General features: G+C 33.3%; 1 protein-coding gene and 1 pseudogene across 1 annotated transcript; both read left to right on the plus strand.

Moving 5' to 3' along the window:
* Positions 1-1181: 1181 nt before the first annotated feature.
* LOC11435104 (probable endo-1,3(4)-beta-glucanase ARB_01444) lies at positions 1182-2826 on the plus strand (the record flags this gene model as incomplete). The annotated part of the gene is made up of 1 exon (XM_024775055.2): positions 1182-2826. A coding segment is annotated over one exon (1044 nt), but the record flags the coding sequence as incomplete, so codon positions are not given.
* LOC112418621 (probable endo-1,3(4)-beta-glucanase ARB_01444) lies at positions 2235-15074 on the plus strand (annotated as a pseudogene).
* The last annotated feature ends 1798 nt before the right edge of the window (positions 15075-16872 follow it).

Genomic DNA, 16872 nt, shown 5'->3' on the forward strand with positions numbered 1-16872 from the left:
CAAAATTCAGAACGTAATTCATATCATCGAAAAGTCCTAATTAAATACCACAAAACTTATTTACATTTTAAAACAGTCTTAAATACCACAAGGATATTTTTATCATCGAAAAATGTTTTTCTTGAAATCTTGATTCAACACACACACACACACTCATCGAGGGGATTGTGACACCTCGGGTTTGGCTATGCGTCTCCTCATACATAACATGATCCGTTGACAAGGTCCTTAGTGTGTAGCTCTACAGCGAATGTGCTTCATCTCTCATCCCCTTTGTGGTTAATGACGCTAAAAATATTGAACATGATTTTATGCATCATTGCTCAGTCCAACCTAACTTTGAATTAGCATGAGATCTTCACAAACCACATACTTAGTTATTGAGCTCGAGAAAGAATAAACTTTCCTTTGCTCGACTATCTTAGTCTTCGACTCACTTTCCATAGACTGGGCCGACTAAAAAATAGCAAATATTTATTGAGAAAAATTAATTTATAAAATTGTAAGAAATAAATTAGTGCAATTTAGAATTCACAATTTATATTTTTGATAAAAGATAATTTCTATATTTGATAAAAGAAGCATTTCCATAAATTAGAGTGGCTGTTGGGGCCAACGATCCAACTCATCTACGTGAGTGAAAACCTTAAACCAAACTGATTTTAGGCGAAAATGGTGAAACCTTCAAATCCGTTGGGTGAGTGGTTGGTGTTATCGTTGCGTTCCTTGATTCCTCTCGTCATCTTCTTCATTTCTCTCCGCTTCAGGTTAACTCCTTCCCCTGCCCGTCTCTTACTCATTCAATCATTTGTGAGTCAGATTCTTTTTTTGCTAAGAAATTTCAACAAACCACTTAACAAAGTAGAACTCTGATAACCCATTTTCTTCGTTATTTACATGTTTCAAAATATATATAGCTCATTTTACTCACAAAAACTTATACCCTAAATACACTATCACCTGCAATGTTTGTTAAACCCTAAACCCTGAATCAATAAACTTAACTCATGTTTTTTCTGACATTGTTTCTGATGCGTTTTATGGCCTAGTTAGGATCTCCACACCGTGTCCGTGTCTGACACCTATGATTACATTCAAATAACTCATTTACTCAAATTATTACCAGTGTCATGCCAGGTGTTTGTGTTAATGCTTCATATAGTTTTGTTGTCAGATTCTGATTTAAAAAAATTAGAGTGTTCTTGACATGGTCAGGATTGTTTGTTGCACTGTCTGGTGGTGAAACTGTGTTTGGAAGACCATTTTGTGCTGAGTATACGTTGGAGAAGGAAGGGTTTGGTGATTTGTTGTTAACAGTAGTACATCCTCTTCATCTTCAGCTTTTATCTGAGAATGATTGTAATAATGTTACTGTTTTGAATGATTTTAAGTATAAAAGCATTGATAGTGAACTTGTTGGTGTTGTTGGTTGTGATCCATGGCTTTTGAAAACCAATTCTGTTTTTGTAACTTGGCACTTTATAAATGGTGTTAAAGAAGAATTACATTATGAAATTGTTTCGGTTCCTTTGAATGATGTTGAGGGACTAAATTCATCTGCGATAACAAGGACTTCATCTTATTTTTATGGAAAATTGATTGCAAGGTTGGCTTTGATAGCTGAAGAGGTTTGTTTCCTTGATGTGATTCCAAAAGTTAAGAAGTATTTGAAAGAGATCATTGAGCCTTGGCTTGATGGAGCTATCAAAGAAAATGGATTTCTATATGATCAGGAATGGAGAGTAGTTGTTACAAAACAAGGATGTTCTGATTCTAGTTATGATTTTGGATCTGAATTTTATACTTCTCGACTATATCATTTGAGATATTTCCTTGATGGTATTGTTATTCTTGTAAACATTGATCCATGTTGGGGTAAGAAGTATAAATGTCGGGCTTATTCACTTATGCAAGAGTTTATGAACTTGAGCACATGTTCGAACCCGAATTATACACATTTAAGGTGTTTCGATCTATATAAGTTTCACTCTTGGGCTGGAGGGTTAAAAGAATTTGAAAAGGGAAGATATCAGAAGGGAACTAGTGAAGCTGTTATTGCATACTATTCTGCTCGCTTGATAGGTTTAGAATATGGTGATGCCAATGTTGTTACTACTGGACCAACCTTAACAGCTTTGTTAAGTATAAGAGCTCAAATGTGGTGGCATGTAAGAGAAGCAATGAATATGCGTGAGGAAAATTTTAGACCAGGGTTTTGGTGCTAGACACAATGTATGGTTGACATTCAAGTTTCTATTTCAAAAGTGTTGTTTTATGATGTTGAATATGTGAAGGAACTTGCTGGGTTGGGATTGCTTGGTTTGGGGAAGGCTGAGAAGAGTTTGTGCATGCTTTGTAGAGAATTTGTGATAAGGAAGGTGCTTTGGAGAAGATAAGATAGTTAAGTGGTTTTGATGATGGAAATTCGTTGAGTAATCTATCGTGGAGGATTCATAGTAGCTTTTTTTTTCTCTCATTTTATTCAGTTGAATCCTCTTATAATTTTCTGTACCAGCAAATTAATTTACTGCTACAGACTCAAACATGAAGGCAGCGATTGTGGCAAATTTTGCCTGGAATTTATTGCATGAAAGGTTACCTACCAGAGAAGCTTTGGGGAAGAGAGACATGCTTTTAGATCAAAATCCGCAATCTTATCTTGTAACTGATACTAAACATGTACACTGTACCACATAGGAACAAGTTGTACAACCGCATTTACAAAATAGGACTGCGGTCTGATGAATATAAATGTACTTATATACAAAAACCTTTGAAATCAAAGTTTTTAATAATGTGATAACATGTGACTGAAAATTTTAATAATGGCAATAGATCAAAATGAAAAATCATGTACAACAGGACATAGATTGTTGGTTTATAATCATTCTTTGTTGTTGGCACGATCCATTCTTTATCCACCAAGAATAAATTAGTAAACCTCTACTGAAAAACTTGGTGGAAAAACATTCTTGTTTTTTTCTGGTCGAACAAAAGCATTCTTGTTTGAAACTCAAACAAACCGTAACCATGCAAAGAAAGCAGCTGGTGTGAAGAGAAGCAAGCCTATTATTACTTCCTATCCATGTGCAAGTGCTCGAACTGTGGCCCAAAATCTGGTTTTTGTAATCAGTCGCTTAAAATATTGTGCACTCTTTAGGCTAACAGGTAAATAAACAACATAAAAGAAAAGAAAAGAAAATGTAATTAGTAAGAGCTACAAACTTTAGAGTAAGAACTTATGCAGAAATAAACAGTAATAGAATCTCGCAGAAAAATGGCGATGAAATTTTTTGTTTTTACAAGGGGGTAATTTGAAAATATTCCTGTCATTGGAGATGTTGAACTTACATAATGCAGCGCGTTTCATAAATTTGTTGGTGCTTCCGTTTTCCTTCACAACATTTCAATATAAAGACACTTATTTTATGGTTGGTCATTAGCTATTCTGTCCAAGTTTGTTGGATGAGTAATTGTAACTGAATGCTTTCCAAAATTAAATTGAAAAATGGAACAGAATTGAAGGAGATGGAAGTGGAGCGGTAGTCTAGTAGTCCATGTTGCGAACATTTATTCCATTGACTTGATTCTTTTAAGGCCTTTAGAGACCTCAAAGATTCTGAGCATTTGAACTTAACTAGCTTTAGGATCAGAACTTGAGATGAATTGTTAGTAGTAGTCGAAGACAAAAATTCTTGACAAAACTAAACTTATCTATTTGGTTTTCTTGACAACATCAACTCTTTCTCTCTTTGAACTTATCTTTTTATTGATGTATCATTAAAAGAAGTACACTAGCTACTGATGTGACAACCCTTGTTAAATCAATGAACAAGCAACACTTCCCGCTTGTTGAAAGAAGAAGAAAAAAAGATGTAAAGGATCTTAACTATTTTCCTCACAAAGGCAGGCATTTTCGATGAGTGAAAGTCGTTGATTGTAATTGTATACTTTCCCAAAATTAATTTTAAAAACAGAACAGAATTGGAGAGATGGAGGTAGGATGGACAATTCAACCTCAAATCTCCGAGGTTACAGGAATTACACTATGTTGGGATGCAGGCTTCAGGAGAGTTATGCGCTTTCCTAATTCCCTTTATGTTGTTCAATTATAGGTGAAGAAAACTCCGAGGTTTCATCATCAATATGCAAACCTCTTGGAACTAATTAGAAGTTATAGGAGTGAGATATCTCCATTTACCACATTCTTAGAGAAATAATCTCTTGTGCGGATATTATGAGCCACTACCTTGTCTTTGTTCAATTTACTACAAGTAGGGATTTGGACGAGAACCTGACAACAATTGCCCTGATCAATGAGTTGGCATTGTTTGGTAATAATCATAAATGGGTTTGATTCTGTTCCCTTAGTTTGTAGTTACAATATTGCTCTTTGTTTGATTTTTGTTGTTGTTACTATTAGACTATGTAAATATTGACTCCGATACCATGTTAGAAATATTGGCCGCCGTTATACAGAAAAGGGTATATATACAAAGTTGTGGAGTCATAGTTGACTCTCCAAAATAATGAGCAATTATTTACAATAAACTCTAATGATATCAGAATTTGTTGTAGATGATCCCAGAAAGGGATGTAGTGAGTACTTCTTTTTCATGACCAAGAAGTAGCAACATGCTACACAAATTGGAAATTAGTGCAGCCAACCAATTTCCATTTGCCAGTGGCATTGCATAACCTTTAGTTTGAGCTAGACGTATATACTTATTCTCTCTTCGCTGAGCAACAATCATATCAACATAGATGGAAAAATATAGATGTGCGCATTGAAGAAACCTGAAGAGATGAATGAACACACTACCAAAAATTTAAAAAAATGCAATTATGGAAAAATATTAATAATAAATTCAAATTAGGGATCACCGCAAGAAAATTTTTACAACTTCTACATTGACCAACGACTACCATAAAAGTGTTGAAAATTTTGCGGAGACACAGGGAAGCCAAGACTTGAACTCCTCCATCAAGTCACAACACAATAAGGAAAATGAATATGATTCTGAAGAAATTTTATATTATAGAGCCTACTTCAAGGCAAGCTGACAAATAAATAACCTCAACAAATTGTTTTGCTGCGTACTTTGGCGGTGTTTACCACGAAGTCGAAGACATTGAAACTTTGATCAAAGAAGTTGAGCTTTGTATGGCCTTATTGTTGCTGATATTTTTGTTATCTGATATCTATAATTTTGTATGAGTTATTGGTTTACTTATTGCCAACCTTCTTCCTTGTGTACTTTCAAAAAATGTCATATCCTTTCCTGTCCTTTTTCTCATCATATTCAGTTCAATCCTCTAATAATTTTTTGTTGGCAGCAAATACTTCTACTGCTACAGACTCGAACGTGAAGTCAGCTATTGTGGCAAATTTTGATCGGAGATTATTGTAAGAAAGATTACATACTAGATGGGAAATCTTATCTTATAACTGATGCTAAGCATGTACACTGTAGCACATAAGAACAAGTTGTATAACTGCATTTACAAAATGGACTGGACTAGGGTCTGATGAGTATAAATATACTTACATAAAACATACTAATAATATCTTTCACTAAGTATAAAACATACTAATACAATCATGTACAATAGGACATAGATTGTTGGCGCGATCCCTTCTCTATCCACCAATACGAGAAATTTGTAAACCTCTACGGAAAGCTTTGTTGAAAAGCATTCTTGTTTGAAACTTAGAAACAAATAGGAACAATACCAAGAAAGCTACAGGCGCGAAGAGATGCAAGCCCATTATTGTCACAAATAATGCTTTGATGTCTTTCTCATTGTTATTCCTTATATATATATATATAGAGAGAGAGAGAGAGAGAGAGAGAGAGAGAGAGGTTACAAGGCTTGGTTGATGTTTGTTATGGATTGTTTTCAGTAGAGGCGCCAACAACAAAAGAGAATGAAATCATTGAGATAGATTGTTTGTTATGGACAACATCAACTCCTCCAAAATAGATCAATGAGAAGAAAATTCATGACAAAACTAATCTATTTCGTTTTCTGGAAATCGATCAACTCCTTTTCTCTTTGAACTTATCTTTTATTAATGGTGTATCAATAAAAAGACGTACACTAGCTAATGACATGGAAACCCTTGCTAAAATATGTTCTACCTCATTTGCTTCTCATTGTAAACTCAACACTAGATCAGTTATTGAAAAAAGAGAGGACACATGTCTACATTTAGAAATAATTGCACCAAACTCGGAACATCCTCCATAGAAGATTGAAAACTATCCACCGCTTGCTTATAATCTAGCTGCAAATCACGCACCCATTGAATAGCAGACAACAGACCACAAGCTTCTGCCTCATCCATGGAACAAATGGGCGAGAACCATTCTGTCCCAGCAAGTACAAAACTCCGAGTCTCGTCTCTAACACACATCTCAAAACCTACCCCGGTTTTTATTAAAAGAAAAATAGGAGTCTATGTTGCATTTTCCTCGCGACATATCAGGTTTTCTCCACAAAGGTGCATCTGCCACGCTGCTTCTCCCATGCCACGGCTGTTTCAACTGAGTGCGCGTGTTTCTGTTTGTTTCTCCCAAACACGCAAGTTCCGACTCTTCCAAATTCTCCACAATATGAACACAAAAGTAGATGCTCATTCTGCACTAAAAATTGGCAGCGCAGAAAAAATGATTCTTTGAAACTCCAACCGTATCTTCGAAACTCCAACAAGCAACACTTCCTGCACATTGAATAAAAAAAGATGCAAAGAATCTTCACCATTTTCCTCATAAAGGCGAGCATTTCGATGAATATAGTGACCACTTGAACTAGTTTTGCTTCCAATTTGATCTATAACCGGCCTGACAATTAATCTCGCAAATATTATTGTATATAAATTCAAATAAGTCAATTCAAATATTCTTGTAGGACCGCTCAAACTATGCATTTAACATGAAAGTAGCCCATATTCTAATACATGCTCAAATGTAAATGCAACCAAAATAGAACAAAGCATTATCGTAACTAGAAACCTGGAATTAAAAATCAAAAGCCATTTGTGATCATCATCGTCATCAGTATTATTATTATATACAAGAAATCACATAAATACATAGTACAAAAATATTTTTGATACATGCACAAGTGGTTTAAAAATTGTATTATTATTTAAAAAAAAGTCATTTGTTTTTAATTTATACAAGTAGTTTCTTATGTGATCATATATATGAGTGATTATTTAGCTTCTTAAAAAAATTATATTTAGAAGTGATTAAGACCCGTAACTTGTCCACTACTTTCTTGAAGAAGAATAACTTGTACAATACATCTACAAATTCCCTTTGAAATTTTATTTTAATATAGCCACTCTTCTTTTAAGACTCATAACTCCCACATTACTAAATAAAAGGGAAAAAAAAGTAACACGTACTCTAGCAAGTTCAAAGCCAATATCTTGATAAAACGGGGGAGTGTCATATTTGGCCTTTGTCCCCTGGTAAAAAGAAAGAAATTAAATTGTCGCATGCACGCACGCGCGTACTTGCTTCGCTCCTGCACGTGAGCATAGCTAGCTCAGTTAGTTGGGGTCTAAATTTTTGTGGGTGTTGCAAAATCAAAAAGTTTATAAGGGGTAGCAAGTCTAAAATCTCACAGTTTATATAACTCACTCGCCATGGATGACTTGTTTAACTCACCACCCTAGCATTTGCCTAGTTTTTAAAGTTAAAGATATGCCGCAAATTTTTAGTAACACTTCATGTGTTTTACATTTTTTTTAGGCTATCACCCTCAAAAATATGTTTGTTGGGCACAGTAGAGGGTGCTATGGTAGCTTTTCTCATGGAAGATCGAAGCTTTTCAGCTTGGTCTATCCAGTAGGATATGCGATTATCATTCGCCATTTACACAGTAACTTATAAACATCCCGATATCTCCATTTATTTTATGTTGAATCTAATAGTAAACTAATTTATTCATATATCTAGGGAGTGTTTTGCTCGGGAATAGGATATTATTTACCGGGTGTGGTGATGAAAAACCAAGGGTCTGATTTTCGTCACCACATTTGGCCCATTGTGTATGATCTTGGTAGCTGTTATGAGCCATTTCTTTCTACATGAGAGGATGCTTTTAGGAAGGTAATTATAAAAACAAATACGTTTAAAATTAATTTAATTTTTTTTTATTAATCTAACAAAAACTAATTATGAAAATATTGCTGCATTTTAGGAGCGCTGGTTATTTATTTGGGATTGTTCCTCGTGCTTTAGGGGAAAAGCAACGACGATGAAGATGGAGGGATAATTATGTTAATTTCTTGAACTTTGATTCACTTTTTTATGAAAATCGTCATGGTCACATGCTCAGTTGAAACTTGAAAAATGCATATCTAGTTTGTGTAATTTGGTGTGTCAATTGTAACAGTATAACGAATTTGAGGATGATAATTATGTACTTCTAGGTTCCATTAATGTAGATTTATCTTTCTAGCAATCTGTGATAGACTATTATTTCTGTTTTCACAAGTAAGTTCTAAACTTAGAATTTATACGTGTGTGAGTAATCTCTTTAGTTTCAAGTGTTTCTTATATTGTCCTTGCAAGTTAAAGCAATGTTTGAGAGGAATATAAAGAACACATAATAAATAGTAGTCATTTTGTGCACATGATACTAGAGTAGAGGAAATTTCTGATATGTTGCAAATATATTACGACAAAAATCAAAGGCTCAAAGCAAGGTCGGCCCAATGTATTTTTAAGCTTAAAGCGAAATTTAAATATATGTATTTTAAGTGCGTTTAGAGAGAATAAGATAAAATTAACAAAAAAATTCATAAGTTCCCTCAATCAAAAGTAATTATATATGATGTATGTTAGACACTTGATTTGTCACATTGTGAGAATATATCATCTGGGGGGGGGGGGGGGGGGTTTGGTGGTGTGCACGCCTGCGTTTTGATAATAATATTTAATGTAGACATTATTTATCAATTGTTAGAGACCATAAAATAACAAAATAATATTGAAATGACACAAATATAAATTAATTTTTATTTTACAAATTTTAATTACACACTGCTTAATATATTTAGAACAACCGACGTCAAATTCGATTGATAGGAATCAGAAGACAAAAAAAATTTAAGGTTCAAATAATTAATAAAATACCTAGCATTGAAAATTGGAATTAATTGTCACATTTTGGAATTAGGCTGTTATTAATTGTCACATTTTGTTCTCATTCAAAATTGGAATTGCCAACGAGTAGGTTACATTTTAGAACATTTCTTGATATGTGCATGAGGCCATGTGCTGATACTAATAAGTGGGATTTAAAAGTAGGTTGATGATTAATTATTTTGAGGGTCGATAAGCTAAGCTAGGACAATTATACTTTCTTTGTGACACTGATTAGATAGTTATCAATGTAGGATTAAGCTACGGGTAGTATAGTTTAAGAAGAGTAGCTAAGATTGAAAGGAATATATATATATATATATATATATATATATATATATATATATATATATATATATAGATGTTCGAAATAAACATTTTTTGAGTGATAATCTAGATATCCTTTATGACAAAGAAGTCAAGAACTCATAGCTTGGGGTCATATATAGTACATTAGAGGCATATAAATTATTAGTTATTCAATTAAACCATTTTCCTTTTCCCATTGATTTATTTGGTTGGGTTAATATGTCAGCTAAGTCTATGCGTGCATGTATGCATGTACTAGTAATAGAAGATGCTATAGTTACTGCACAACAATGCAATGCAATGCGTACGTCACTAAATATAACTCTCTAAGTAACAGTTCAGCCCATGATTAAACTATAGTCAAAATCATCAACTTAACTAACTAATGAATATTGACTAATTAATTCACTAACTAGTTAATTCTAAAATTAACATTTGCCACTCATCAATTGATATTTTCGGTGAAGAAGAATCGAGCTTAGTCGCTGCAGGATTTATAGTACTAGGTTTTTTTTTTTTTTTTTGGTAAATATAAAATGTTTTTTTTACCGTTCTTAAATGAAAAATGTGAAAGTTTTGTTTTTTGGGAACTTCTACAACTAGACTTTTCACATATACAATGTAAATGTAGCATGGAAAAGTAAAATACATGTATAATTTCAACTTAATATTCAAATATCATGACTTTAAATTCAATAATAATGAAAAAATTTCGTGTCTACATATTTCGGAAAATTACTTTAAAAAATACATTCGAAGTACTATCAATGCAAACACTGTCTTCATCTATTAGCAAAATTTTAGACTGGTTCTTGAGGTAATCCTTCATATTAATACATAATGTTGACCATGCGAGAACACTGAATGTGGAAGGTATATGCGGACTTGTTTTAGTGACCACCCTTAACTTTTGACCCCTGATAACAACAAACAGTAAACTTAACTATTAAATAATCCAATAAGTAAACCATTTGTTGTCAATGGTAATCCTATTAGATGTGCTTGTGCTCTTCATCAGTACCTAAGAAAAGAACATTTGAAGGAAAATTTTTCACATAGATCATGAAAGTACTTAAAAACAAAAAATGCAAGAACACATACAATTGTGAAATCGAAAGTGTGAACAAAATTCACAAATCAAAAGCTCAAATTTTAATGTTAAGGGTGAACACATAACATCCTTGTAAAACCTTTGCTTAATGGACAAAAAATTAATAGCAGCAAAATGACCAATGAGATTTTACAGACCTTTGTCTTTCCATGCAGCAAAATGACAATAAAAATAGAAGCAAATTAAAGTGACAATAAATTTCTTTCAATGCAAAATAGGTAGGGCAAAGACTAAGAAGCATACAACAATAAAAGGAAAAGAGCTAGATATACGAATCTTTGTTCTGATATTTCTGGAGAACTCTCTTGGATAATATCGTAAGCAAGACAGTGCCTATATTGGTTGCACTGAAATATGAGAGGAAAGGCTCTGGTGGGCTCGAGTTAGTGGCAATGAAAGAGAATTAGAGAGGGAAGAAATTGAAAATTTATTTTAACAGCAAAAACTGTAACAATCTTACATTGGATTGAAATGCATTAACTGGATTTATAAGAGTAGAAATCTTACATTTGATGCATTATTTATAGTAAAAGCATGATTAAAGAACAAACTCAAAAGCTTACATTTGATACAAAGTTCAAAACTGTAACAACCATACATATATTACCTCTTCTCTTTACTCTTTTCAATATAAAAAAGACATATATTAACTTCAAATAATGATGTGTTCTCCTTGATTTAAAAAAAAAGGTTAAGTAACTATACTTTACATGATTTCAAATTGGAATTGGTAAGTTCCAACGGGATGCTTAACTACACAAATTGGAATTAGAATTGTTTATTGATATACATAGCAATCTATACTCAGCTTACAATAATAGCATCTGCAATTAGAGGGTTGTCTGAGGTGTTCATGGAACTACATTCCATAAATATTTAGTGGGAAATTAGAGTATATAACAATCTTAAAATTGGAAGTAAGCAAAGTATAGGGAAATTACAGTCGACTATTTTTTTCTTGATTACATTAAATCCCATAATCTGAATTTGGTACAAAATGTTTTATTGAGAAAATTAATATGTCATATACATAATCATAGAAATCTCGTAGCAAACAACACCAAAAAGCAATCAAATTTTATAATTTCACAATGTCAAAATCAAAGAAAAATAAACTATTTAGTTGCTCTCAAATGCACACAGAATGATATGATACCATACGATAAGCACATCTAAAAATGACCTCAATGGTGGAAACTGAATCGTCAGAAAGTATAAGAAGGCTTCACAATTAGGTTTTCTAAGGCACTCTCCGAAGGGAAATAGTTATTCTCGAAAACAATTAAAATCAAATATTCATCTATTTAAAAGCTTTAAGCCTCCTTCAATAAAAAAAAAAAAAGTTTTAAGCCCGGAGTCTAATTCATCTATCCAAACTAACAAAAACTTAAAAAAAAAAAAAAAAAAAAACGTTACATACAACAACACAATTTCGAGCCAGTCACGACGGATGAAAGGACGGCGATCTACGATAGTTAGGGAAACATGTTTCAAGATTTGATTCAGAGATTTCAAGTTCAACAAAAAGGATTGAGATAAAGATTGAGGGCGATTCACCTGTTTCTGGAAAGATTGAGAGAAAGCCAAAACTTTTTCTGGAGAGATTCATAGTTCCTGAAGATTCGAGTGTTTGAGAAAAACAGTTTGGAGGAAATGTTTTGGAGCTTAGTGCTTCTGATTTTTTTTCCTTAGGGAGTGAAGAGGATGATATAGGTATATGTTTTCCATGAGATCTCATTCAAATATACAGATAGTAATGACACATTTCATTGGTATTCAATACTTTCGAAACACGCGAGAACTGAATATAGATGGAATACCAAGAGTTGGGAGATTTGAATTTCAAAATCTGCAATAAACGAGACTATCTTGCATATATCCCGCCAAAAGCATTAGGGTTTTCTAAATAGGGTTTGCATATTGAACCTTAGGATTAGATATTAAGATACACTCATAGATTAAGGTGTATTGATAGTCTTGCTTTCTATATATATTAACCATCATTTTTATAAAATAAAAGCTATTTTTTGACATATATATTTTAGAAAATATCATTTCATTGTTTATAAGAATCATACTAATGTTGTTAAACCCTAAACCCTAAAATCATAAACCCTGAATCAATCAACATGTCTTTTTTTTCTTCCTGACATTGTTATGGCATAGTTAGGATCTCCGTAGCACCAACACCTCTGATCAAAGAAGACATGTCTTGTGTCCGTGTCTGAGCTCAACACCTATGATTACTTTCAAGTAATTCGTTTACTCAAACTATTACCAGTGTTGACATGCCAGTGTGGTGTCATTGCTTCATAGATTAGTATAGTTTTGTTGTCAGATTCTGATTCAAAAAAATAAGATTGTTCTTGACATGTTCTATTCCTGTTTGTTACACTGTGTCTGGTGGAGAAGCTGTGTTTGGAAGACCATTTTGTGTTGAGTATACGTTTGAGAAGAAAGGGTTTGGTGATTTGTTATTGTTAGCAATAGCACACCCTCTTCATCTTCATCTTTTAGCTGAGAATGATTATAATGATGATACTGATTTATAACTTGGCACTCTACAAATGGTGTGAAAGAAGAAGCACATTATGAAATAGTTTCGGTTCCTTTGAACGATTTTGAGGGACTAAAGGCATCTGCAATAACAAGGACTTCATCTTATTTTTATGGAAAATTGATTGCATAGTTGGCTTTGATAGCTGAAGAGGTTTGTTTCTTTGATGTGATTCCAAAAGTTAAGAAGTATTTGAAAGAGGTCATTGAGCTTTGGCTTGATGGAACTTTCAAAGAAAATGAATTTGTATATGATCAAGAATGGGGAAGAGTGGTTACAAATGAAGGATGTTCTGACTCTAGTTATGATTTTGAAAAGGGATGATATCGGAAGGGAACTAGTGAAGCTGTTAATGCATACTATTCTGCTCGCTTGATAGGTTTAGAATCTGGCGATGGCAATGTTGTTACTATTGGGCCAACCTTAACAGCTTTGGAAAGTATAAGAGCTCAAATGTGGTGGCATGTAAGAGAAGGAATGAATATGTATGAGGTAGATTTTAGACCAGGGTTTGCTTATCTTGGTGCCAGACACAATGTATGGTTGACATTCAAGTTTTACCAATGTTGCCTATTTCAAAAGTGTTGTTTTCTGATGCTGAATATGTGAAGGAACTTGGGTTGGGATTGCTTGGTTTGGGGAAGGGTGAAAAGATTTTGTGTATGCTTTGTACTTTGTAGAGAATTTCTGATAAGGAAGGTGCTTCGGAGATTCATTGAATCTATTGTGGAGGATTCATAGTAGAAGTTAAGGTAAGTATTTTAGAAAAAACTTGTAAAAGAAATGGGTTTTTTTTGTTCAACCTGTTAGCAATTGATATCTAACCTTGTAGCATATGGTTTTGTATTGATCATTAGTAGCTCTAGGTTTCAGTCTCACATGATAAATTAATGAAATTAATATGCTATATATGAAAGAGTCATGGTTTAAAGTTTAATTCTGCACAAACCAACTATTCCTATAACTATAGTTGCTGTATTACTCAGAAAAAACGATATTTGCTCCATAAGCCAATCGTGTGATATGAGACAACATAATCCCATCTGTGCTTCATAATTTAAGTTCTACGGCTTAACTATAATTCTATTAAGGTTAGTCATGCAAAACTACCAATTATTCTTTCTGTTGACTGGGACAGAAAGAATAAAATCTGCAAAGCTAATAGGGAATTTCATCAAATTAAAATCATAAAATTACGATTCACAAGGGTTAGTCAGACATGTAGCTCCGCTACAAGTAACAAGTAAAGTCAGCATATTTGCTGGAGAACACTCTTCATAGTCCTATTTTTGCTTTTAGCAATTGCTGGATACATGCAATTTCTGTGCTTGTTAAGATTGATCCAACTTGGGGTAGGAAGTATAAATCTCAAGCCTATTCACTCATGAAAGATTTTATGAACTTGAGTATAAAATCGAATTATACACGTTTGAGGTGTTTCAATCTTAGGGTTAACTAAGTTTGCAGATGGAACGAATCAGACGGGATGTAGTGAAGCTGTGAATGCATACTATGCCGCATCATTGATGGGAATGGCTTATGGTGATGGTCAAATTGTGTCCATTGGATCAACACTTGCATCATTGGAAATTTGTGCTGCTAAATTGTGGTGGCATGTTAAAAAGAGTGGAAATATGTATGAAAAAGATTTTACAAAAGAGAATAGGATCATGGGAGTTTTGTGGTCTAATAAGAGGGATAGTGGTCTCTTGTTTGCTCCAACTGAGTGGAAAAAAGCTAGGCTTGGTATTCAAGTTTTACCATCGTGTCCATTTTCTGATGTAAAGTATGTGAAGGATCTTGGACAATGCCTGCTTTGAAAGGTGTTAGTGAGAAAAGGAAGGGATTTCTGTATGATTTCCAAGGAATTTATGACAATGAAGGCGGGGTAAAGAATATAAAAAGTTTAAAGATGTTAATGACTAATATTTTGTAGTGGATATATAACAAAGGTTGAAATGTTGAGACAGTGAGGTTCTGATGTTTTGAAAGTAATTGATAACAATGTCATAATTTACTTTAATTTTATGCATTGTCTCTTGCAACTCCTTGTTATATTCTTATTTGAGAGCTTTGCATTCATTTCGAATTAACACTATTGTTTTTTCTAGAACGACGTTTATATGACTAGCATTGCACCTAACTTGATACAAAAGATTTATTCTCTTTCTAAGTCATTTGATTAGTTAGTATGATACATTCTTTACAAGTTTTTGTTTTCACTCGTCTCAAAAGACCCCCTTCTCTTGTCTCTCCGGCCCATCTCTACCTCCGATCTCCCCTTCCCATCCCTCACTTTTCACACTTTATTATTTCAAATCCTTAGGAATATAATTTCAAACCAAGACAGCATGAAGCTCAGCAACTTCAGGAACCTGTTCAAAAGTTGTGCAGAAAAGTTGCAAAGGTAAGAATATAGGAACTGAGAAAAGAGCATATGTAGATATAATAGCCAATATAAAGGTTGAAGTTGGAGAGATGACAATAGTAACTATATTTAGTTGGTAAAGTAATAAACAAATATTTTACAGATATTCAAAGGAATTGGTCAAATTATAATTGAAAAATAAACATAATTGGCTGTCTTAAAATCCAAATTCCAACAATTAGGATCAAGAAGGGAAACTTTGTGGATGAATAATTACACAATGAAGGAATTTGGTGCTTCAAGCTAAATTTGGATGCACGAAATAAATAAATGAGTGAAAAGCATAGATGTGTGCTGCTGACACTAAGCAGTAGTAAAGTGGAAGAGTAGACTCAAAATTACCAAGCCACAATGGCATTAAAACTTGTCCAATCACTAGTTTCAGTTTGATTAAATGTGCATTAGATTCGGGTTTGAAACTTTTACATGTGAGATGGTCTAGAAGGAAAACAACACATAGAGCATCTACTGGTCAATCCTTCTTTCCTAACTTTGATTTGGATGTACATTATACTTACTAAAAAACTCGGATTTGGAAGTTTCACCGCCAAGAAGTTGAAAAAATGGCAGCAAAAGCCAGTTAATTCTCAGAAGAAAAGCAACAGAAGAAATTGATGTAGGGAATAGGATCCATCAAAATTAATTGACTACTCACATGAAAATTGATTTAAAGTTCTCTTAGCTGAAGATCATGTAAAGCCAATTATTGGACATTGACAGATCCGAAAGACAGACTGATGCATCACAGTTCATGAGGTTAAAGAAAAAGAACAGACATATAGAATAAGGAACATATTCTAAATCAGAAAAATCGAAGTTGGTTTTATTTTTTAAGAAGTAAAAATACTTTGGAGACAAATGGTCAACTCTAGATTTATTTGAAAATGGATTACAGAGGAAATGCCAGAAAATGGGGAATTGAGTACACAACATTAACATCAGTCTGCCCAATCTTCCTCAATGATCACTCGCTTCCTGAATGATGAAGGACATAGCAGAGAAAATTATGGAACAATTATAAGTTTAAACCAATGAATTTAGAGAAATAAATTTGAACTTTAGTGAAGGAATTGAAAATAGATCATGCAATATCAATTTTTCAAGAACATGGGAAGCAATATCATGGCTTAAAATATGAACTGGATCTTTAGTTGGTAAAGTAACAAACAAATTGGGTCGTGATTATAAAAATTTGGTAATATGATGAATTAAAAAATAAATAGGATTTGTTGTTGCAACAGTTAGGACCAAGAAAAGAAACCGTCCAGATGAAGCAATAACAACAGCATTGCAGATGAATGGTTTT

The sequence above is a fragment of the Medicago truncatula genome, chromosome 1, assembly GCF_003473485.1.
Source record: "Medicago truncatula cultivar Jemalong A17 chromosome 1, MtrunA17r5.0-ANR, whole genome shotgun sequence".
NCBI lineage: Eukaryota > Viridiplantae > Streptophyta > Magnoliopsida > Fabales > Fabaceae > Medicago > Medicago truncatula.